This window comes from Haliaeetus albicilla, chromosome 12, assembly GCF_947461875.1.
Source record: "Haliaeetus albicilla chromosome 12, bHalAlb1.1, whole genome shotgun sequence".
Taxonomy (NCBI): Eukaryota; Metazoa; Chordata; class Aves; order Accipitriformes; family Accipitridae; genus Haliaeetus; species Haliaeetus albicilla.
The window spans coordinates 26,875,498-26,899,736 of NC_091494.1; the positions used below are offsets into that span (position 1 = coordinate 26,875,498).

General features: G+C 38.9%; 1 protein-coding gene across 2 annotated transcripts; it reads right to left on the reverse strand.

Moving 5' to 3' along the window:
• Nucleotides 1–1,120: 1,120 nt before the first annotated feature.
• Nucleotides 1,121–24,227, reverse strand: AAGAB (alpha and gamma adaptin binding protein). Of its 2 annotated transcripts, none has more exons than XR_011327156.1 (10): nucleotides 24,066–24,227; nucleotides 15,787–15,977; nucleotides 14,724–14,820; nucleotides 13,844–13,933; nucleotides 11,524–11,607; nucleotides 6,674–6,756; nucleotides 5,899–5,992; nucleotides 4,890–5,061; nucleotides 4,408–4,457; nucleotides 1,121–3,885 (listed from the first exon to the last, which is right to left on the reverse strand). XR_011327156.1 is itself a non-coding variant. In XM_069798648.1 (10 exons), the coding sequence occupies exons 1-10, from the start codon at nucleotides 24,139–24,141 to the stop codon at nucleotides 3,808–3,810; spliced, it is 948 nt and encodes a 315-aa protein (XP_069654749.1). In that variant the 5' UTR covers nucleotides 24,142–24,221; the 3' UTR covers nucleotides 1,121–3,807. The 2 variants fall into 2 exon arrangements, 1 of the variants encoding a protein (XP_069654749.1); XM_069798648.1 differs by having other exon boundaries at nucleotides 4,957–5,061; nucleotides 24,066–24,221.
• Nucleotides 24,228–24,239: the final 12 nt, after the last annotated feature.

Here is a 24,239-nt window from a genome sequence, read left to right on the forward strand (position 1 = left end):
CTAAGGCCACAAACTCTTAACTCACTTCTGCAAGTGCTCCTTTGGATTAGAAAGTGCCACTGTCTGATGGAGAGATACAGAGAATTCAAATTCTCTCTGCATGTGGAGAACAGACTTTCCAATGGAGCAGCTGCTCTGCTGATTTTGGAGGAGGGAGGTTACTTTCAGAGCGCAGAGATAAAAATCTCTCTGAAACACGCTAAACCAGATCTAAGGCCACTGGGTTAAGCCAACAGCAGTAGGCTGCAAACAACAGCGTGGGGAGAGATGGGCATTCTGCAAACCTTCCCTGGAGCGCAGCCCGTGCCACTGTGAGCGCAGGCTGCCCCTCACCGCAATGCTCCTCTGAGGCTCTTCGTTGATGACGGCACGTGTACTCGTGAGGTTAACAGCTGTCTCCAGCGTGGAGCAATACAAAGACGGTATTTCAGTACGGTTTGATTTCTTCACTGCCTTTCACACGCTCTGTTTCTGTTCTTTGTTACATCCCAGCTCAGTTACGCTCTTGCCACCAGCTGCTCCTGTGGCCCCCCAGGGAAACGAACTACCAGCACTCAAACAGGAAACGTGTAGACTGATGGAGCCTTGAAAGTTTAACTCACTACAGTGTGTTTTCGTGAGATTCAGCAATCGTTGTGCCATGGCTAACACTGGAATTGCAATTTCTTCAGTTCTGTTTAGTTTAAAGGTCTTCCACAGCCTTTGGAGTGTTTGCTGTGACCCTTTTTAGATGCTCTTCGCTAATACAGATGCAATCACTTCCCTTTGAGCTTTCTTGCAAAGACCACAGCCAGAAACAGAGGCTTCCCGTTTTCACTGAAGCATCATCACGTTTTCCTTCAGAATTGTGTCTTAAAATTCATTCACTGTACAACTAGATGCTCTTGTGACCACCTTTACCTAGGAAAAGCCGCTACATCTAGCCACAGTGCATTAACTTAACTGCTGAGCTGTTCCAGCGTGGTTCCAGTTCAGCACTGGAGTACCAGTACCAGGGAAAGCTAACAACTTCAAAACAGTTACAAGGACTTAAAACCAAGATGGGAATTCTTTTGCTGTTGCTAAACAATGCTGTGGCATACATAAAGAAACTAAGTGAAAGACACAACAACTTTCAGGCTTGCTTTTCCACCAATGCCCCTTTTATTCGTTTCTGTAACATCTATTTTGTAAAGAAATTCTGTAGCCAAAAACAATTTTTTTTTTTCTTCAGAAAAAAAAAACAACCCACAAAATGAAAAACAAGCTGCCAGCAAAGGAAACTTTGATTTAAAAATATAATACCCTTTAAGGATCATTACAACTATTTCCTACTATCTCCTAGCCACACTTTCTACCTTGATGAATTGTGCTGTTTTAAAGCACAGACTGCATCTACAAACAAGACACATGTTTACAACAAAAACATTTGAAAGAGTTCTTATGTTAGTAAGATTGGCACCAACACATTATCTGTGCAAATGTTCTGCCAATCTTGGGCAGAAGCAATATGGATACCTTCCCTGCGGGTCAGTGGATATCAGGCCTACTACCTCCTACTGGACTAGGCTCCCTGTTCTTCGGATCAAATCACACTTGCCTGTCCTGTCAATCCTTGCTCTGTGCTTTCAAAGACTCTTTCTCGTCACTGTCTACACCAAGAGCTGTGAGTCTTTCCAGGATATATTTCCTCTCATACAAATCTCCTTCTCCTATTTGTAGCAGGCTGCCCAATGTGTAATTCTGATTCTTGGGATAAGGCGTCATTTATGGGAATTTAGCTGCTGCCACTTTGTAAAAAGGCAGCAAAGAACTTGATTTTGATTTGTATAATTTTATTAAATTTAAATAAACTGTCACATGTATATCACGTCTAAAGAATCAGTTTTATAAAGCATTCAAGTGCATTATTTTCTTCACTGCCTTCAATTAATTTACTCTGCGCTTTTGGCATTTATCACTATTGCACAACAAATATGTAGAAAGGAAAAAAAAAGCCTTCAGCTACCCAGAAGCAAACATGGAAAACCATCCCCTACTTGGAAGGAACCACCTTCAGTTCTGTTACAGCTCTCTGTGCTGGGGAAAAAGAAGGAGAGAACGGGAGGAGATGGCAAAGTCACAGCAAGGACCAGCAGCTGTTTTGTGTCGTTCAGTTTGCAAGAGGTGGCCCTGGTAGGTGTGTTTCCTTGAATGTCTGTACATGTATCCCTGTAAAAGGAACATTTTTGTCCTAAAAATAGGTATTTTACTGTGGTGGAGCTACTGCTCAGTCTTTGTATGAGAAATGCTTTTCAAACAACTAACAGAGCTTCAGTTCTGTTTCTTAAGAATTGAAGACGCTGCAGTTTTTACCCAGGAAATGATTTACAGCATTCCAAGAAGCCTATTATTTTACCTTTGCTTAATCTTTAAAGAGGCAGCAATGTATGTCAAGAACCACTGTGAAAGTGCTTTCAAAATTTAAAGCCGTCAAATAATTTATGGAAAGCCACTGTCTCAAGACTCACGAAATTTACTGACATGAAAAAACAGACATTGGAAAAGTTAATTTCAAAATTTCTAAGTACAATTGCCTAACATGGCATATTTTCAGATTGATAAGGAAATGCTCTTGGGGCAAATACATGCCGTTTCATAGGGTATGCCAGACAAGCACTAAGGAAGGCCTGATTCTTCAGCAGGGCATCTGTTGGCTACCTCTCTCCACTCAGCTGCTGACTGTGTCTGACAGTTGACTGCACTAGAAAAGGAGATAGGATAGCTTTTACCTTTTCTCCTCTCCCTCCATCGCCAGCCTGCGCCCTCCTTCTTGTCTTCCTAGTGCCTTGCACGTTTATACTCTCCAGTGAGTCTATGACTGTGCAGATGATGACGATATACTAAATCTAAGGACGTAGGAATTTTTTCTAACCCTTGATGCCATGAATCTGCAATTTGAGACTTGTACTCTGGGGCCTTCTAATGAACATACAGGAGCGTAAGTCTGTAATAAATGTGTCAGGTGGCAGCATGAGGTTTTTAAATTATAGGTTTTTCTCTTTAGGTGTTTAGGACAGAATTGACCAGCAGAAGGTCTGTGCATTCTGCTAGGCCTTGGCGGCCAAGCATTGCAGAAGGTTTGGGCAGGGAACTTCACCCCTGGAACATCAGCAAAAATCTGTCTTGCATTTAATCCCAAATTTTATTTCTAATGGAAACCCAGGGAGTGTGGCACAACACCTGACTTTCCAGGGAAGGACCACATACTTACACATGCAAACAGAATTCAAAGCCTGTGGGCCATTTTTAATAGCTTTGGCACTCAGCAGGATTAACCTTGCAGCCTTGGCATAGCATCCCACAACAGGGCACAATTCAGCAACTTTCTCTTCATGGCTCATATAAATCTGGTTTGTTTTAACTAGTAAGTCAGCTATAAAGCTACATAAAAACATCAAACAGGCCTACGTCTAAAATGTTGAGTTTAGAATTAAGTAGTCACTTAATAACCACCAGCCATATGTAGAAAGATAACTGGTAGTAAATTTGTTTATTTAAACTCAAAAGAGGAAACAATAACAATGTTAATTTGAAAAATGTAAACTAATTATTATTTCCTCTAACTGCATGCGTCGCCTTCCAAAATTCTCTGAGAGAATAAATGAACAGTCAGACAAAACCACTCTAACCATTAGGTGTGGTGGAATGTGTTACTTACTACAATGATATGGAGAATCCTTTAACCAAAGAAAGCTGAAGTTAAATGGGGCTTTTCACAATAAACACTCATTGCAGGAAAAGACCACTCTTTCAGGATTGCTCTGTCGCTTACAGCTACAGAAGAACTTAGTTTTCTTCATCCGAGGAGAGACCTTCAATTTCATCTCTGTCCCCTCCAATTGCCATCCAGAATGCTTTGGCCACCTAACAATGGAAAAAAAATATAGGAAAGGGAGAAAAATTCCCCTCAAATGACTGAAGATTTTGCATTTACCATCCAAAAAATAGAAACTGAGCAGCAGCTAAACCTAGCAACCGTGTTTCTAGGTACAATGCTAATCCTCTCTGAAGTTAAGAAATTTCAACACAGAGACAGCAATTTAGAATTCACGGGAGGCATATGTGACAGAAAACTTGTGCCAATTAAGGCATCATTAAATTTTCCTTGAGATCAAGGCTTTTCCATTGACTTAAGTGCAAGCTGGCTTACACCCTCAGTGACTGCAGGCTTCTTTTCAGAAATTTTGAAGGGGGAAAGTTTTTTCTGATGTTTCAAAATTCCAGGTTTGTTATTCAGTTCTTGGAAGATACCAGCCAGTCTTCCCTAGGACTGTGCCATTTGTTCTTACTACTCTTAACATAGGAACCCTACAAGAGAAGTAACTACAGCTTAGAAAAGAAAACCCCATTTTTTAAAGAATTTCAATGCCAATTTCACAATCTCACCTTTTCCGCGTGTAGTTTTCTTTGTTCATGAGGCAACGTTGCAGCTTTATCTGTGGAAAAGAACATGACTTAGGTTGTCAACCTCAGGAGCGAGCAGGGAGAGAAATGCAGCTGTTTTTAGGGGACTACCAAGAAACTAGTTTAAGATCACAAAAAAAAAATCTTATTTAGTAAGAGCAATTGCAATTCCCAAACACCAGAAAGCTGGTGCTTCTGAGCACACTGGATTTCATCGCAAACATTTGTAGCTTTAAACTGCAAGATTGGCACGCAGTTGTAGAGCTAAAAAAAAAAAAGTCTTGTTATAGGTTTGTTTATAGAAAACTGTAGCATTAATTCACAGTGGACAAAATCAGTGTGATAGCAGTATCTACTTCTTTCAAGAGCACTATCAAGGGGAAGGGCAAATTAATGAAAAGCTCAGCTACTTATAAAGAACCTCAGACAAGAGAATAGGAATTTGTACAATATTCCCAACTCACACACTGGCTTTCATGCCTTTGAGTGATTAGAATAGATGATACAGCTCAGTACGTCTCTCTCTGGTACCTTTCATTTCTTTCAGCTTTGAAAACAGCCTTTCAAAGTTCTCCAGGTCACCATCTCTTGTGGTTAGGCTGGCTAACTCCTGAATGTCCATATCTAACATGGGATCTGAAATAAATGCATATAGGTTGGTTTAAGGTAAGTTATTCTGTTTTGTCAGCAGGTATGAAAGCCTTTCTGATAAAAACTGTATTTCAACATCTGCAAATCCCATCTGAAAATTCTGCCCTCCCTCCTCCCCTCCCCCAGGAAGGAAAGAAACATTTAATTTACTGATTGCTCATACAGACAACTCATGGCACGATTACAGTGGTAATTAATTTTGATACATTACATTGCAAGACTGGTTTTGAGTTCATCCAATACTTAAGGTTTCTTGCTTATTATAAAATGATCTGTCTATCTAGCCATGGAGTAAATTAAAGAATAATGAGACTATGCTTAGACCACAACTAACAACACCCAACCTTAGAAGATCTCCACACACAACTTGTAAGAAAGTCCCATCTCCTGGAATGGTGCAATTATTTAAGGACCTGTAGCTTAAAACACTTGAACCTCTTAGGACTGACACAAGGAGACTGTGCTTCATTCAGCTCTTGTGGCGTCAAACTGTAATGATTTTTCTCCGCAACCATAAAGCTTGGAACTTTATTCTTATAAAGATGTTTCTATATATACACAATATACACAACATTCGCATCAGGAAATTTCACAAAATCAGATAATGTTTCCAGTTGGTAGTACTGCCAGGGCTCTGTCCTATCCAAACTTGGGCCCATTTTTTCAAGAAGAACACCTCAAGTTTAAACAATTGGCCTCTACTGGCTGTGGCAAACACATTTATGCCATACTTTTCATTGAGAAGAAGCCAGTGGCTTTCTGGAACCATCTCAGCCACGGGTGCCTGCTCCAACATATCTGCCAAGCAGAGAAAGCGCTTACCTACAATGTTGTCATTCTGTATGCTGTTTGTGCTAGCTCCATCTTCTCTGTTGTCTACATGGGATTCTTCTCTGTCTGCTGGTGATGGATTGGACTGGCAGGAAACAAACAGATACTAGAGTATCCAATAATGCACTTAAAAAGCATCATCAGCAAATCAGATGCTTCCTCTTTTGATTTCCAAAACTTACTGCAAAACCTGAACCACATGTATTATGAAAAGTATTTTGCAACACTGTAAATAGGTACTACATGAAGGTTTTCTATGACAGGTTTGTTGCTGTTTTTTAAATAACGCTATCCCGTGATAGTTTTCGCACAAAATACTGCTCTTGGATATTCATGAAAAACAACATCTTGAATGGAGCTTTTAATAATCTTTCCTTGGCTCCAGCGGTTTGTATGGGGTAAAACATTTACACAGTGCTGAAGTCAGTGTGATCAACACCCAACAGCTTTCCACACTGAGCACACAATCAGACATCTCCAGGTAAAATGATGAGTTCTAAGGCAATGTCCTGAAAAACTGCAAGCTTACAGCCATGAGGTGACAGCTCCTAGGAACAACTGTCTCAGGAGGACTTGTAAGAAAAATGCACAGAGTTTTTCAGACTTCAGAAATATTTCCTTTAAAATACATTCCAACAGGCTGTGAAGCATCCCTTGAGAAATGAGGAAAAAAAAGCAAGCCGCCACCCCACCAAGTGTGACAACAGGAAAGAGCAACACGAGAAACAGTATGAGCAAAGAACAGGAAATAGGAATTACTGTTTACTTCTGTATCTTGGTTCTCTTCTGACCCAATGCTACAGTTCGCACCTGCTAATGTACTGAGAAGACCAAAGCCCTGGGTCCTGTCTAAAAAGAAAACAGCCATTAGTTTGACAGAATATGCAGTATTATTACAAATAGTTGTAACTGACCAGGTGGGATAGAGAATATTTCAGGGAAGACAGACAGCATCCTGTAAAACTGTGTCAGTGCACTTGAAAATATATTTTAAGCAGAAATTTTTCATATCCTTTAAGCTTTTTTTAAACTATATTAACAACATTTCCTGCTAAATATTACCAACAGGGAATAGATATAGACTAGAATAGAATAAGCCACAAGAGATGCAAGCTCTTCTTTCTTCTTAATTGAAGTCACTGCTCTGTTAGGATTTGGTCTGACAAATGTCTTCTGATTCCAAACAAGGCAGTTTTCAAAATATGGAAGCAGCATTTACTACTACTGACATTCAGTGGACCAGGTTTCACCGACCATGGAAAGCAGCACTGAGTTTGTGGTTAGATACAGGAAATGCAAATGCAACAATGTCTTTGCTTACATACATATTGTCTAAATAGGTTGAGCGCTGCAGTAATGGTAAAGGCAATTTTAAAATATCCAATTCAGAATTCATGGAAGGACCCAGCCATCAAATCCAATGTTTCTTCACACTGCAAGGTGCTCTGGACTTTCCACATCTGCTAACCTACTATGTATTTCAGTAGTATTTTAAAATCTAACCTAAAAAAAGCGCTAATTCAAACCTGAAACTAAACAATCATCTAAGATAATAGATGCAGTACAGTATTTTTAAATTAAACTATTTTAAAAATACAAATATATGCATAATAAGTGATACTATGTGGTGGTTTTTTTTCTAAGCCATGTTTTCAGCTGGCCTTGCATTAAGTAGTACATATTTGCAGTTACACAAGGGACTCAGGAGATTTTTCTGAAAATCTTAGTATTTTGGTCAACTAAAAAAGAAATAACATTAGGTTATTGTACTACAAATAGCCAGGAAACAGTGACTTGTGCCAGAAGAAAGGTTAATATTACTTTTTTAAAAAAAGTGTTCTAAATTATTACACTAATGACTAAGCTCTAGACTTAAATGTTGAGATGATGTAATTTTTATGCACTGTCCAAATTTACTTGCTATTTATACAAAATTTAATTTTGAAGAGTTGAATGTGTAACTAAAACCATCAGCTATCTAGAAAACATGTAAACATGTTTCCATTAGGGAATTACTAAGACCATTTCCTGTTTAATAATCTTCACTATGTACTTAGGCTAATGTGTGTCCTGTCCCAGTCCTCTTCTCCCCTTGTGCTCCCCCCCCAGCCCTGAGCAGGTATGTGTTTCAACTGGCTCTGGTTTTTTATACAGTTTTACTGCTTTAACAGATCACTTGCCAAAGGTTTGGGAAGAAGAAGTGAATCAGTCTAGCCAAATGAATTGCCTTAAAAATGTTCAGTTGCAAGATATGTGAAAGCCTGTGAAGCCCACCAGCTAAATTAACAGGCAATTGAGTGATAAAAGATTGGGACTTGCAACCCAAAACAAAGTAGCTTCCCCAAGTTTCAGCAGGCTGAGCAAAGTCAGTCTTTTGGGAAACTGTAAAGATGGACATTTAGCCAATTTCTGAGTCATCTGAAGCTAGATTGGACATTGCAGTCCAGAATGTACTTGAGAGAGAACATTCCCACATTGGCAGAGGGGTAGATGAAGTGATCTAATCATGTACCTCTTTCATATCTATGATTAGAGTTCATCCTGTACAGAAAAATGACAGTGGCTCCATCCCCACCACCACCACATACACATAACCTCAGCCAGCATAATTACAAAATGTTGTCACACTTACAAAGAACTGAACTCTACAGCAGGGATCTCTGAAAAGCAGCTGTTTGTTTCTGGCTCCGTGGGTAGGGAGGTGGCAGACAAAACACTTGGTTGCAGGCACACCCTTGAAAAAAAACCTTCCTATAAACTCTTTTTATTGGATGTAAAAGTTATTTCATTTTCTGGGTGCAATTCAGGAAGTGGGTGATGCCTTACACAATATTCTTACAGCATCAAAGACAAAAATTATCTCACTCAACTTATTGTAATAGTTGGTGGCTCCATTATGATGGAGTCTATATAGTTTCACAGGTGTCACTCATCAATAGTTGTAGAGCTGTAGTAGACTGTGCTCTGAGCATGGCTTCGAGATTTATATATGCTCATTTCATAGCAAAATGTTTTCCACTGTCTTTATCTACTATTCCTCCATAGTCTGTCTCTAGCTGACATGTGGTGATCCTGACTTCCATACAAAATTGGAATTAAAAAGTCAAAACACATGATTTGTTTAAATAACTAAGTTTAAATAGTCCCCCTAAATCAGGTTAATTTTTTGTAAAGAGAGCCAGGCTCATTACTGGCCCCAGCCTAGGTAACCCACTTCAGCTGGAGTCACTAAAGCACCTATTTAGGCAAGAAAGCAGCCAACTGGCCTTTTTTGGAGGGTAGTAAGTTCTTCTTGCCAACTGGGTCGACTAGCTTTGCTCTTGAAGGGACAGATAAGGACAACAGCAGTGCGATACCCTTTGGAGGAGATGGGGGGGAAGATGTTAGCTGAAGTACTACTCATGCTTTTCTGCAGAAGGGAAAGAAAACCACCTGAGACTCAGATTGAAGAGAGCTCTGATGCCTGGAGCACCAACAACTTTATGCCAACTGCAAAACAAATTGCCCTCTGGAGACTCTGGGGTAAGACTGCCTGTTTTTCTTTTAGTAGAGACAATATTGCTTTACTTACTCACAAAGCATGTGGTGTTACTTGATATAAAAATGTTTATAATTAAACTATGTTATATTTAATATATATTTTTATGAATTGGTGTGAAAATGAATGTATTCAATGGCTAGAGAAAAAAAATCAAAAGGTCAACAATCTTAATAGGTGTGTGAAAAAAAACTACTTCACAACTTAAAAAGAATTGTATTTGGGTTTAAGATAAAACACCTGAAGATAATACGGGTTTAATGCTTGCACTTGAAAAAAGTCATTCCTGCTCTGTGTGTAAACTTAAAATTCTCATACAAAGAGATAGCTGAAGTAAGGCAATGCTGTAACACTGGCTTTTGGGATGGCTACGCTTAACAGTGCTATAAGCATTTACTACTACACAAATACCTTATACTCTATGAAAAATCTTCACATGAAGTATGACTGTGGTTTCTAAATGGCCAGCAGTTATAGGTAATTCAGTAGAAAAACTAAAGTTTGATTTACATGGCAGCCAGTTTCCAGGATCAGGAGGAAGTTGAAAACAAAAGATACATTACAGGTTATAAAAAGTTTTATTTTAAGTAAAACAAGCTCAACAATTTCCCTTTGAAGGCATAGTCAGGCTATAACAACTTCCAAATATAGTTCACTTCCTGAGGAGTTTGTAGAGTTTGTAGCATCAATGCTGTGTGGTTTCTGTACTATCTCTGTGGAGATAGAAAATCTGGATTTTCAAGGAGTCTGACCTTTACAGAACACACTAATGATGCACAGGAATTTCCCCCCATGAAGAACTGAACATGTGACTAAGTTCTGTTCTGTAATGTGGCATATGTCAAATGCAGGAAGTAAGCTGCTAAGAAAAGTGGTTTAGCACTAGTGAGATAACTTTACACCATCTCAAATGGCTACGTATTTCTCTACAATGGTTGCATTAAGTTAGAACCCACCTTAACCTCATTCTGATGTGCCATAAGAAATACTCAAAAGGCTACATTAAAAAAAAGAAAAATATTATTGGTTTAGTAGTTCTCATCTTAGTTCTACTGAGTCCCAGTAACCATCTTGCAGTTATAGGAATTAGCAGAAGCCTCTCAGCACCTGAAATCATTACAAAGTTAAAAGATGTAGGAAGGAAGAAGCTTCAACAGTGGAAAATTGTACATCAGGGAGCAGATAGACACTGGAAGGTTGCTAGCGGGATGAAACTTTGTGAAACAAGAAGCACTCCACGAGTTTAATCTTCCTACGTTTCCTGCAACAGCTTGTGTTATTAGAAAGGTAATTAAAGGTTTTCAAGTAAATGGAAGTATCTACACTTGCAATAACTCTGGGCTAGCCACAGCATTTCCTTTTCTAATGAGTCTAATCCTAAAGTGATTCAGAGTGATCCAAAATTCTGGCTCTACCTGATAATCAATTATCTGCAGGAAATTATGTGGGGCTGACTGTTTTTTGTACTGTTTTCAAAAAATTCTGTGGTTTCCATGTACTCAAGTGGGGTTTTCTGTAGGAAAGACAGTCCTTCTTGCAATGCACTTAGTATGTCCTTCAACAGACATTTGAAATCCCTTTTTGCCAAATCTCATCTCCACGCTTGCTACTCTCATCCCTGTTTCAAAAAACTGTAACAAACTTGGAACTTAACACTTAATTCTTCTACACTAAACCATGCATCAGTTTTTAGACCAAGCTGATAATGACTAGCTATTTGCTACAGTTTGGTGGAACAAGCTTTCATTTTTCATTGAAATTTGAAGAGCTGGTGGAATATTTAACTCAAGTTATTGGTAGCAAGCAAGTCAAAGTACAGAAGGAACAGGAACAGATGCTGAAACCGGAATAAATCTCACCCACTGCCTGTAAGTTTCTCTGGGCATCAAGGGATAATGAAAGCAATACCTGAAAGCCTACTATTCCATGTAACAGGTTAAAGAGTGCTTTAGTTCTCTGTATACTGATGCACTGGCAGTAGCACTGTAGCTGCTCAGTTTAAACTTTTGCTGAAAATACTAAGCCTGCTAAGCCTTACATTCTCCAGAATTCATATAAGAGGAACCTGTGTTACATACCGCTCTTCATGACTACGTTGGACCACACATTGGCGTTCAAGGCTTGTACAATTCGTTTCACTCCAGTGGACTCCGGAAAATCATCTAAAGCAAAAGACAAAGGCGTTGCACTCCTAACAATTAGACCAAAACCCATTACATGCCTGAAAGTAAGAACGTGTGTGAATGCCTGTCCTATCTTACAGAAATGGATATAAATGACTACTGTTGTTGGAAACACAGATTTCTTGCCTTTGCTTCATGAGAGGCCAAACAAATCTCAATTAATGCCTCAATTCTTGGTCTAGGCTTCCAGGTACTATGAACTGTGAGCTCTGAGCCTTTTGTAGAGATATCTAAATTCTGAGTGGGGTTTGTTAAGTATTTAGCATGAGGCCTACATTCTTAAGTAACATACAGGTAAATTTAATAGTAATAGACAATTTTTAAGTTGTTGTTAAAAGCCAGGCATCTTTTAGAATGCTGTATGGCATAAAAATAGATGCTAGAATTACTTTTTCTTCCTTTACTTTCTAAAGAACTTCAGACAACTGTTTAAAAAAGGTGTGATGCTTGTTAAAAGTAAAAACAATCATCGTAAAGCTATCTCCACAGCATCTAACTCCAAATGTTCCAGCAATCCTGGGAATTACAGTAACTTGAAAGACTAGGGAAAGCATTATTTGGACTTCAACTTATTTACTGAATAGATCTGACACCACTTTGTATAACATCAGTTTTCCCATTTCCTCAGTTTAGTCAGCTTCCCATTTTTGTGCATTTTGTGCTCACAAAGCAATGGGGCGGGGGGGAACCTTTGGATACAAAAATGTGATTGCTTAAAAAAATCAGACTTTTTTAGGATGACTCAGGGACAGGTGCAGTAATTGAAACTGCCTTTAAAAATTAATTTAAAGCTGTCTGTGACCCCTTAGATCAAATATTTTGCCCTCTATGACACTGCTGTTTGATTTTGTATCAGAGTCATTATTGAAAGTCTCAGTTTAGAGTTCTTGTCCTTAACTGCACAAACAACTGACTGACAGTGTAGTCATAGCAAGAGCTCCAGTTCATTTGTGATGAGCTGCCAGAAATGTCATAATTTTTAAACAGATATTGGCCCAGTATGTTTACTGCATCCATTTTATCTTTTGTAAGTAATTCATACAGTGTATTTACAGGGTAAATGTTACTTACTCACTGGAATACGTTTCCTCCTCATGAGTCACAGTGAATCAACTACCATATTAAAAATCCAGGAAAGACCATGTATCTTAATACTCCAAAGATTAACATCCTGAGTTGTTATTATTCCCATTACTTATATTATTTAAATAGCAAATAACTTGCTCTTTACAACAATTATTCAATAGAAAAAAACCAAAAAACTTGACTTAATGTTACTAGTATTTCCTTTTAAAGCACTTCGTAAGAAAACTTTAGTCTAAGAGGTACCAACTTCCAATTTGTCTTGTTTCTATAAATCAGAAATGTATGTATTCCTTCCTCCCTGACTAACAAAGTGCCAAAAAGAAACTCATCTTTAAAAACACTGGGGGGATGGGGTGGTTCTTAGTTACTCAAGATACAATTTTAATCCAGGTCTTTAAAGGGGGTGGGGAGGGAGGAACTTGAGTTCTAGCTTAGAAGACCTTTAGACTATTTTTGGTGACAGCTGTATACTTGGTGAACCTGAAATAGAGCAAATGTTAGTGACTAATTCCACTCAAGCCTGGAAATGGAGTCAGTTAGCTCATTTTAGCTCTATAGAGGTAAGATGTAAACACTTTTTTTGTCACTGAAATGAGGAGATAAGGCTGTCAGGAAATGCATAGTCACTTTTCAAGAGTGGAACATCACACTTCTGACTCTGCTTCATGGGTTTTATCATGTTATAAATGTATGGTGAGCCAGTGATTTTGAAACTGGTTTATTTCCTGTGTAACAGTGCATGCTATTCTAAAACGTTTTAAAAACCCAAAGAATTTTCCTGCCCTTCTGCATTTCTCTAGTTCATTTTTTTTAGATTTATTTCCAAAGTGGAATATAAATGCTTCTAATCTATCAATACAGTCTTAGGATTAGTGCCAGAAAAAGGAGCAGATATTTTTATGTAGGTGCTACATAAACAGCAGCTGTATTTGGGAAGAGACAAATGGAATTTCTTGGAGGAAGTAACCACCTCCTCCTGACCTTTTATAGCTGAGACTAAGCCTCACCAACTGAGAGCATTCCATGCTGTAATCATGTAGCACATAAAGTTATGCCCCTTGCAATTGTTTAGAAGATATTTTAGTGTGCTTTTTCATTCTAAAAATTAAAACGGAAGTAGCAGTCCTACCATCGTCATCAGGCAGTTCCTCAGGGCTAAGTTCTACCAGTTCAAAGCCATGCTTGATGCACCATTCTTGAGCTTTCTGTCTGTTAACACCTAAAGTTGGGAAACAAAAATGCATACTAAACATAGATATTTGAGACCAATACCAGCAGTTGATCTTTAGCTACACTTTATTCCCTCAAATTTGTTTGCTTATTCTGGACTGTATGGGGGCAAAGTATATAGTAGCTGGGGTGGGTCCTCCATTCACTTTGGATTTGATTCCAAAAACTGCAGAGTTAAACAAACTCCTCCTTTGAATCGTTTTTTTTTTTAAATACCATAAAATCAAATGGCTTTCCAGTGGGTACTCAAAAGTAATTGTAAGTGAAGTGCCACAGTGAATGAAGACTTCTATTAACTCTAGGTTTGAATCTGAATGAAGTTACAGGGATGTGTGTTTACCTTACAGCTTGCTGTTGTATTGCATATACTAATCTAGAACTAAAGCAAACATGCATATTTAATGTCCAAATGGTCAAAAAAATGCTTTCCACTGTAGTTAAGCAACCAACAATCATTGTCATTCTTCACCTGAGAGGATCAGGCACATCGAGTAATATGCATGCCTTTTTAGTTACCTTACAGGGAATGCTGGTATACTAGGAATGGGATACACAGAGCTCATTTGAAGCAAACATGTAAAATTCTGATTTGGTTTTAACCACAACTAGCTTAAGACTTCTGTTCCTGGTCACAAGAGTAACCTGACTCTTCTCAGTCAAATCTCAAGCCCAGTCTCACACAGGTATTTTGAAACAATTGTGTTGATTTAACTAGAAAATAAATCATTATGCAAGCTTAATAACTCTAAGTCAGTTTGGAACTTCTTTGGGTTTCATACCATTTTCAGATACTCTATTACAAACCAGGATCATGACTTCTGGTAACCACTCTTCTGTCAGAGGAAGCCATTCAGAGACACTATCAAGTCCAGATTTCTAAAGGTGGAAAAAAAATAAAGTTCTTTGGAATACATCCTCAAATACTTTAGTTTTTAAACTAGTTTTAAATCATTAGTAGTATTAAAACAAAAAGAATGAAGTGAGGAAATATGCTAGGCTGCATATCAAGTATGTTTAAGGTACTTCTGCTCTCATCAAAGAAGTTGACTTATACACAACTGCCTTCTGATTCTTGACTTACCTTACAGATGAGTTAATCCTACTGCCTTGGACCTCCCTTTCATGTTTAATATTAATTATGCAATCCTAGTGTAGATTAGTAAAGATTTTTATTTAAGGCTAATCATGAGTATTTCATTTTAAGCATATTTCAGGTTTAATGTGCAGTTACTCCATCTGCTACACTAAAGTGGATGTTATGAGAGCTGGTGGACTACTCCCATTGCTCTAGTTTATTCTGAGACAGCCCTGAGATGTCTGGTTAAAGGTATCTTTGCAGAATGTGTGCTACGTACCCTTTCCCATCTGTGGTGAAAAACAGTTCCTTATTTAGAATATTTTTTTTGTCTCAATCTTTCTGGCTTTTGCTAAAGCACTGTTTTCACTGCTGCCATCTTAGTAGAAACAATTTTGGGTAAAATGATTGATAGCACTGCATCTTATGTTTAGCTCCCTCAGTCTTGGCTATCCTAAAGCAGCCTTTCTGAACTAGCATAAGCTAGGAGTAAAGTTGAAGGTGGTGGGCTGGAGGAGGATTTGCCTAACTTAGTGACATATTTGCATCCTGAAAACCTCTCTTGCAGCTAGAGTATAATAGTAAAAGGGAAGGAAACTGCTTCCATTGTTAGCAGGCATAATTTAACATTGATCTACTGACAATTAATGGAACAGCCTAAAAGGAATGGATGGCACAAGATGAAGAGAATATAATTTGTGGTTATCACTGTGATAGGCAACTATATCATACAGATAAAGCACTATAATGAAGCAGAAAAGTCTTACTATTGTGCTGTCGAAGTACACAACAAATGCTTGCACGGATTCAGCAATATCTCCAGTAACAAGAAATGTGTTTGGTACTACACAGAGGTGAATATCTGCAGAATAATATTTATTATCTATTGTCCAGGGGTAAAAATTCACTCTTCCACTTGTAGTTGCACCCACAGTAAGGTCATCTTTTCCGGTGATACCTGTATAAAAGAAAATGAACGAGACAGATGATAAAACCAGCATCAAGAAAATAATTTGCCTAGAAGAAACTTGGTACAATGCCAATACAGAGCCATCTTTACTTACTATAATAAAACGGTATATATTTAAGATCTTTAAAAATTCAAACTCAATTTGTTACTCTGTCCTAGAATTTATTATTTAGCTTTCAAAAGAATTTTGTTTCAAAAGAGTTTATTTTCTAGCTTTCAAAATAAAATATAGCACAGAAGCTCTTCAGAAAGCAAGCCTTTCTTCCTGGAAATGTCTTTTAAAGTGTTAGCCTCAAACTCACTACCTGTAAGCAGGATGTATGGAGAGAATACCTAGACTTTATTACAGCAGAAACAAACCTTGCGTGTGCATTCAGATGTAAAAAGTGTTTGACTGTGACCAAAACCTGAAGGTAAGTAATGAGAAAATAAACCAAGTTACTACAATTCAGTTGTAATTCCCATTAAATTCCATGTAGGAGTTCGACAATTAAAATCCAAGGCAGTGCTTTGCCCTTCGTGTGCTGGTAGCAACCTTCACAGGGCATACTCTCATAGCATGACAGCCACCTGGTGGAGTTGAATTACAGTTAGTAGCAGAGCATCCCATCTATATACCTCACTGGAAAGGGCAGGGTATCTTGTTCAAGCTGAACAAATTTAAGGACACTTTAAAACACAGGTCAATTATCTATAAAATTGACTGAGTCATCTAGAATTGCCTTGGACATCAGAAGAGTTAAAATACAGAAGAAATAAGGTATGTGTGTTTTCAAAGATCTTAAGGGTCATATTTTAAAAGTATTGAGACACAGCTCCTGGAGATGCTAGAACAGGCTGTTCCCCAAATAGTCTGTACATGAATTTGAAATTATGTGTATCTTATCAACAAAAAGGCAGGAAAAACTCATTGCGAAGGTTGCCATAGAAGGGTTCAATGATTTTTGCAACTGCAAAGTCTGAGAAATGTAACTGGTGAATGAGCATGGCATACAAGGCAGCACAGAGGAGAGCTCTAAACCAGAAGGATTATTTGAAGCAGTGAGGAGGAGGACACAGGGAATCTGAGGGAGAAATTTGACCTCAAACAGAAACCTGGGAGGGAATCTCCTGTATGTTTGTTGTTTTTTTTTTTTTTTAAAAAAAAAAGCCACATCTACATGTTTTTTCCAGGTTAAGGAAGTTTGACTTATTAATTTGGATGGCAATAGTTTTCAGAGTAATTGGTCTTCAGTCAGAAGCTATTCTGTGATAAGACTATCCATGTCACCTTGGGGCTGGGGGATGATGATACTGAGTCAATACCAAACAAACCTTGATTCTGAACTTTTTATTCTTAGAGCACTAACTTGTTCATATAAATGTGGAAGAGACTACCAATACAGCTAACCAAAATCATTAATCTTGAAAGATATCCATTCTTTCACAGCTTGTTTTATCACTCTTAAGCAGTACACACCAGTTCCAGTGGCACATGGAAGCTGTTTTTCCATGCTTATCTCATAAAAGCTTGTATACATGGATCTCTGCTTGCCCTGCAACACTTCATGGTAATGCTGCAGTCACTTTGCAACAGGTATCTCTATCCTATTTGCATTAGCTGATATTACACTCTCCTGACATGAAGCAAATGCCTATGTACCCATCTTCCAGGGAAACATGAAAATAGCTTTTCAGTTTTAAACCCAAGCTTTTCAATTTAGGCCACACAAATATATCAAGTCTACTCTTCCTCAAAAAAAAACCCCAAGTAATTAGTGAAACAGATCATCAAATGACAGTATGTCACTTTACAAAATCTATAATGTATGTATTCTATTGTAATAAAGGCATTTTGGCAGATGACTTTTTTTCTGCTATAAAACAGGTGCTATAAAAATGACTAGTTAAGTGCTATATGTGGTATAATTTAGTTTGGTATCTTTGGTAAACGGGACTATATTTAATATGAGCCAATTGCTACTAGACTAGGAGTTTCTTTTAAACGGATATTTGGGCCAACGGAGGTAGCTTTCACTGTGCTTGGATATAAGGTGACAAAATTCCAGCAACTGGGAGAGGAAACAGGTTAGGCAGACAATGTCACTGTGCATGTCCAAAACACAGTGATGCTTTTTCTTTCCGGAATTATCTGTTGCCTAGCTTTCCAAATGCAGCTGTAATCTTAATTTTCTGCCCTGGAAACCAGATGTTGTTTGGAAGCTTTGAATACTACATAAAATATGCTGTAAATTTCCCTTCACTAGTGTTTTGACAGTTAAAAATAACTAAAAAATCAGTTCTAAGCTAGCAGAATTGTAAGGCAATGCCACAAGAAGCTAAGAATAAAGGAGGCTATAAAAATCATTGAAACCCAGAAAATCAGCAATAAGGCTTAGAAAGCCAAAGGGAGGAAAACAGGGTGAGGAAAGGAAGTCAGTTCAAAAGTCACTTAAGTGAAGTTAGCCACCCTAGCAAGAATACAAAAGGAAAGAACTTCTTATAAAAGATTTTCAAAAGCTGATATGAAAGAACTTTCACATTTGCTTTGTAAGTGATTTTTTTTTTTCTTACAAAAGAGTTCATGGACAAATTTAGGCCTCAAAGCACTGCTAGAAGAATGAGGACGTGTCCCATTTCCTATTACATGCTACTTGTTCCTGTATTTTAAGCAGTTGTCTTTCATCCCATTGTACTTCTGATTACCCATCATTCATCCACAGAGATTTTGCCAATCCCCTGTGAAATTTCTCTCCCAGTAAAAATGGATGTTGCACACTAAACTCAAAGGACTGCAGGAACTTTCTGAAAGGATTCAGACTTGCTATGTCTCAGCCTGCATGTAGGGTTGTAAAAAATTACTGCAAAACAGCCTGATTGCTCATAGCAGGAAACAAAATGCAGTTTGGATATCTTCTGAATAGTCCTCTTCCACAGGAGTCACTTAGACCACCAATTAGGTTTTGGCCTTTAAACAAGCAGATACTACAAAAAAAATATACACTGCAACTCAAACTGAGCTGTCAAAGATATATTCCATTTTGGAACTAGTTTTAAGGATTACATTTGTTACCTCCAGATTCCAGGAATTTCTTACCAAGATGGCCTATATTTTAATGAAAAAGTAAATTTGCCTTTAATAGTTTCGTATCTAATTTTAGAGAATATTAATCAGAATAAACCCCATTAAGTTTTATTTGGCTATGGAATAAACTTCTAGAAAACTAATACAACAAAAGGAGGTGGCTTGTCAAACTTATCTCTAGTGAGTTACTCATTTTTAATTTTAAACTCCCTAGCCATTGAAAGTGTCTGTGGTTTGCCATCCAAAGAGCCTGGAAAACCAACTGAGTCACTCTTTGACCACAACAGTAGGCAGGCCTACTGGGCTGACTTAATTAGCTTGCCTTTTCACAGAGCAGAAGTGGCTTGTTTGGATGACAGGAATGCAAACAGACTCCAAATGCATCACCATTAAAGACTACTAAAAACATACATGGAAAAGTTCATGCCACAAAAGAATATTGCTTAGTGTCATTCAAAAACATGATTTAGAGTTCAAGGTCCTCTAAGAAATACTGCAACTACTAATGCTGAACACTTATTTTACTGAAATAACTTTTACAATCTTACCAATAACTGCTGAATACTAATTAAGACAATGTATTTCAGTGCCCCACACTTCTGTGTAAAAGCACTTTGGAGCAATAGAAGCTTCCTAATCTACAGTGAATTATTTGAGGCTAGGGACCAAACAGACCATTTCTAAGCCAACTGCAGTATCATCCTCAGGTTATTACCTTCTGCATACGTGGGCAGTATTCACCTATGTGACCTCCAAACCCTTGTACTAATGCCCACCTATGCTAAGATCACCACATTTGTTGGACATGGACAATTCCCTTCCTCCAGTTTATCCCAGTTCATGACTCACTTTGCCTGCTTTCTATCAGAAAACCATTTAAGAACAGAACAGCAACTGAGACATGAGATCAGTTCATGGCTCGCTCAATCCAGTAACTGAGAGTGACTGGTATCACATAGCTCAGTGAAATTCCAAACTTCTGTGGAATCTGTCCACAGGAAAAGGTTTTTTTTACTTTCAGGCAGTCAGTCAGTAGCTTATGTTTTTCAGCAAATTCATTAGTTGTGTCTGTCCTTTACTCAGAAGTCTATAATTCTTAATAAATTGGACAAAATTCTGACCAATACTTTTGGAAATGAATTTGTTATCTATTTACATAAATGTTTGCTCATTTTACTGATTTGGACTTGTTGACTTTTAATTTCATGAGCCTGCATATAGACAAGGTAAATTAAACAATGGTTCAGAAGACAAGGAAGATGACACAAAATTGTAAAATCTAACATCCACTCCCTTTTTCCAATACAGAGGCTTAGTAAGTATTCCATAAGTGCAAGGCAGCAAATAGTTTTTCAAAAGGAGAACTGGAGACCAGAAATAACTTTTCTGAAAAGAGCTGAATAATAATCAAAGAACAAGATGTAGATCTCTTGCTGCTTGCAGCAGTGTTCTCAGCTATCTAATACCTAACTGATATTTAAGCACTTCTGCTGCAGAGTGTGTTTAATACTAATGTTTTTTTTCAGAGTCATTACAACTCCTCTTTGCAGGTTTTTTTTTTTCCCCAAAGGGATTAAGGTATTGATCACTCTTCGTAGTGTTTTTCAAATTGAATACAAGCTGTAAGAACATAATTCAGTCTTCTGCAATGCCCTGAATGATCCCAAGTCCTCTTAGTTGGTAGGTGCACCAAGTAGTTCTCACATTCTGGGCCTTGAGAGCCACCTGGTGGAATACACCATAAAAAATACTCCTGCAAATTGCACAAGGAGTAAAAAGAACTCAAATATGCTGGGGGGAGGAGGGGAGGGGTAAACAGTCAAAAAAGAAGAAAAAAAACAAAAAAAATTGTATCAGACAGTATCTATCTGTTGGCCAGCATTTTAAAAAACTAAATCTTATTTGCCATTTTAATTTAAGAGAAGAGCCATTCCTATTCTGTGCATTTTAAATAGCTTTATTTTGCCACAGTATCTAATGAAATAAAGCATTCAGGGTATCCCACAGAAACTTGAAAGAATAAAAATATACCTAGCAAATGTACCATAATATTCTTCTCATCCTCAAGCCATTTCCTACTTAACAGGATGAAAATGCTGGAAAAAGCCTGGTAATTAGCGTGGAAAGTTCTGGCTGGCAGCAGGAGAAATAGGTTCTAGTACACCTCCTGACAGTGAATGCTGTAAGTGGCTTCTTTCTACTTATAAAACGGATTTGCCTACAAAGAGCATGTACAGGGAAATCTAGCAACACAGCGGCAAAAGCAGTGATAATAGCAATAAGGGCTTTGTTTCATGTTTCTGTTATAGGCTCAAAACCCAACTGCTCTATGGATCCTACCAACTTACACAATATTTAATAGCACATTGTTACCATACATATTGTATCTCAGACACTGTACTGCCTCAGAGGTGTTAATATAATGCTCTTGTTCTCAGCATTGAGCTAAACCATTATCAAATAATGCCTTTAATCTGGTGTGACACTTTCATGCTGTAACAGCTCAAATTCTGAGAATTGCACCAGCATTTTGTTTCAACCCACCAAGACCCTTCATCCCAGCCTACTGTAGCCAGCCACTAGCTGCCCTGTCCTTATTGGTACATCCTTGAATGTTTTACAATGTTTGTTCTGCTTATGCTTCTGGATCTGATGTACTTGTTATACAAAGCAGGAATTTAAAATTCTCATGGTATTTATTTTAGTAAATGATCATGTTTCTTTCAGGAATGTCTTTTAATTTTAATGTCTTTTCTGAAGCAACCCAATCAGAGGATACAGAGACTATAAGACTCCAGTTTTGATACTGGAAAACAGTGGAAGCCTCGACATTTCAAAGTAAGTACTATTTAAAAAAAAAGACAAAAAAAGTGAAGTAAAGTTTTAAGACTTTCTCAGATTAAACAGCATTTCTATAAAGCCTTTTGCTCGCCTTTCTTGTTTAATTTCACTATGAAAAATATTCAAGGTTCCTGTAGATTTCCTTTGATTAATTCCTTCTAATTTGCTTATATCTTCCTCAAAAATAAGCAACAACCAACACTAATATTCTTTGGTATGGAATCTTTAAATAATTCAATATCAACCCAGCTGCTTTGACAGAGTAGCCTTTGAGGGCAGACCTTGTGCTGTTGTTCTTGCTTCAAAATGTGGTTTAATGACATGGAGTGAGCCAGTCCCTGGGGGCAGCCCTCTGCTTTATGAGGTCCTAAGTAAGATCTTAAAGAGATGAAAACAAATCCAGGGAAGGGGGTGGGGGTGTTGATAAGTTATACATTTTAGTGTGCACATCAAACTGTTCATGACAGTTCCCTGAAAAGCAAGGTTGTACTAACAAGTTGTAATGGCAAAACCACCAAGATCTAAACAGCTTCTTCCTGGAATCCCCCTGATTTTAGAATTACTAAAACTTCCACCAAAGTTTTCTCTGCTATCAGGTCTCACTCTCATGCTCCCTTTTCTAAGCCACAAAAAGGGGAACTGTGTTCCAAAAAACCAACTTCCTACAGAATGAATTCTATGTATTTGATATGAAGTAAGTTGTCGTGGTTTAACCCCAGCCAGCAACTAAGCACCACGCAGCCGCTCACTCACTCCCCCCCCATCCAGTGGGATGGGGGAGAAAATCAGGAAAAGAAGTAAAACTCCTGGGTTGAGATAAGAACGATTTAATAGAACAGAAAAGAAGAGACTAATAATGATAATGATAACACTAATGAAATGACAACAGTAGTAATAAAAGGATTGAAATGTACAAATGATGCACAGGGCAATTGCTCACCACCCGCCGACCGACACCCAGCCAGTCCCCAAGCGGCGAAAACCTTGCCCCCCCCCACTTCCCAGTTCCTAAACTAGATGGGACGTCCCATGGTATGGAATACACTGTTGGCCAGTTTGGGTCAGGTGCCCTGGCTGGGCATGAGAAGCTGAAAAATCCTTGACTGTAGTCTAAACACTACTGAGCAACAACTGAAAACATCAGTGTCATCAACAGTCTTCACATACTGAACTCAAAACATAGCACTGTACCAGCTACTAGGAAGACAGCTAACTACATCCCAGATGAAACCAGGACATAAGTATAATCTACAATTCTGACAACTGCAGAAAGGAAGAACCTTTTAGTTTTCCCTTTTTTGTGCTTCTGCATTGAGACAACGAATGGTCTAATGTCTGAAAGCAAGCTTAAGTAAAGCAAGAGCTTAGACCCACCAGGAATTTCAGAAATTCTACCATTCTTAAGGTCCAAGATAGTCAGTTCACTTCATAAATGGAAAGAAGAAACCAGAGGGACAGCATTTACTCTGCTTTTGTTTTCCCCTTGCCTACACTCCTGAGCTGCTCTGGTGTCCCCCCTCTTGTTCTAGGGGCTATCTGGGCCACTGACATGTCCCAGTAAAAGAAGATCATTTTTGTAATCTGTGTGAATGACCAGAATGGCCAGCAGCAAACCTTATGGTCTCATGAATCTGTTCTTCATTGATTGTTGAACAAAGTATTATTTTTTTTATTCAGTCTCAAGGCAATTCTCAAATTATTTTGTCCAGGTATAACGACAGTTTATTCACACTTAAGACACGGCAAGTGGCCAGCGGGTAACAAAGCATTTTAGGATGTGAGGCTTCCTTTCTTTCCTGTGGGTTGTGGTGGTGAATATCGCCTGCTCCTCAGTGTCAGAGAGTACAAATCCCAACCGGTGGCTCTATACCGGCTCCCTGACACAGCTTATTTCCCTAAAGCAGTAAAGGAGGCCCCTGATGCCCTCCCCAAGGCCAGGTGGTTAAACGCCACAGGCCCGGGGGCAGGCAGGGAGCCGGCTGGCCGCCCTGGCAGGGCTCGGCCGCTCTGGGGACGGTGCGTGAGGGGAGGACAGCCACCCCTCGGGGCTCCCCCTGAGGGCCCGGGCTGGGGGTGAGGAGCTGCCAGGCCGAGGCCTGCAGCTGCGGGCAGGCCGGGGCCCCGCGGCTGCGTCCGTCCGGGCCCCGCAGCGCGCCGCGGCGACGACTCACGTTTGACGAGTTCTTCGGCCGCGAAGCCGGCGGCGCAGCTGGTCACCAGCGCGAAGGGCCCCGCCGCCGCCGCCATGGCGCCCGCCGCCGCGCCCCTTCCGGCCCCGCCGCTACCACCCGGTGGCGGGGGGGGGGGGGCGGGGGAGAGGCGGCGAGCGGGAGAGCCCTTCCGGA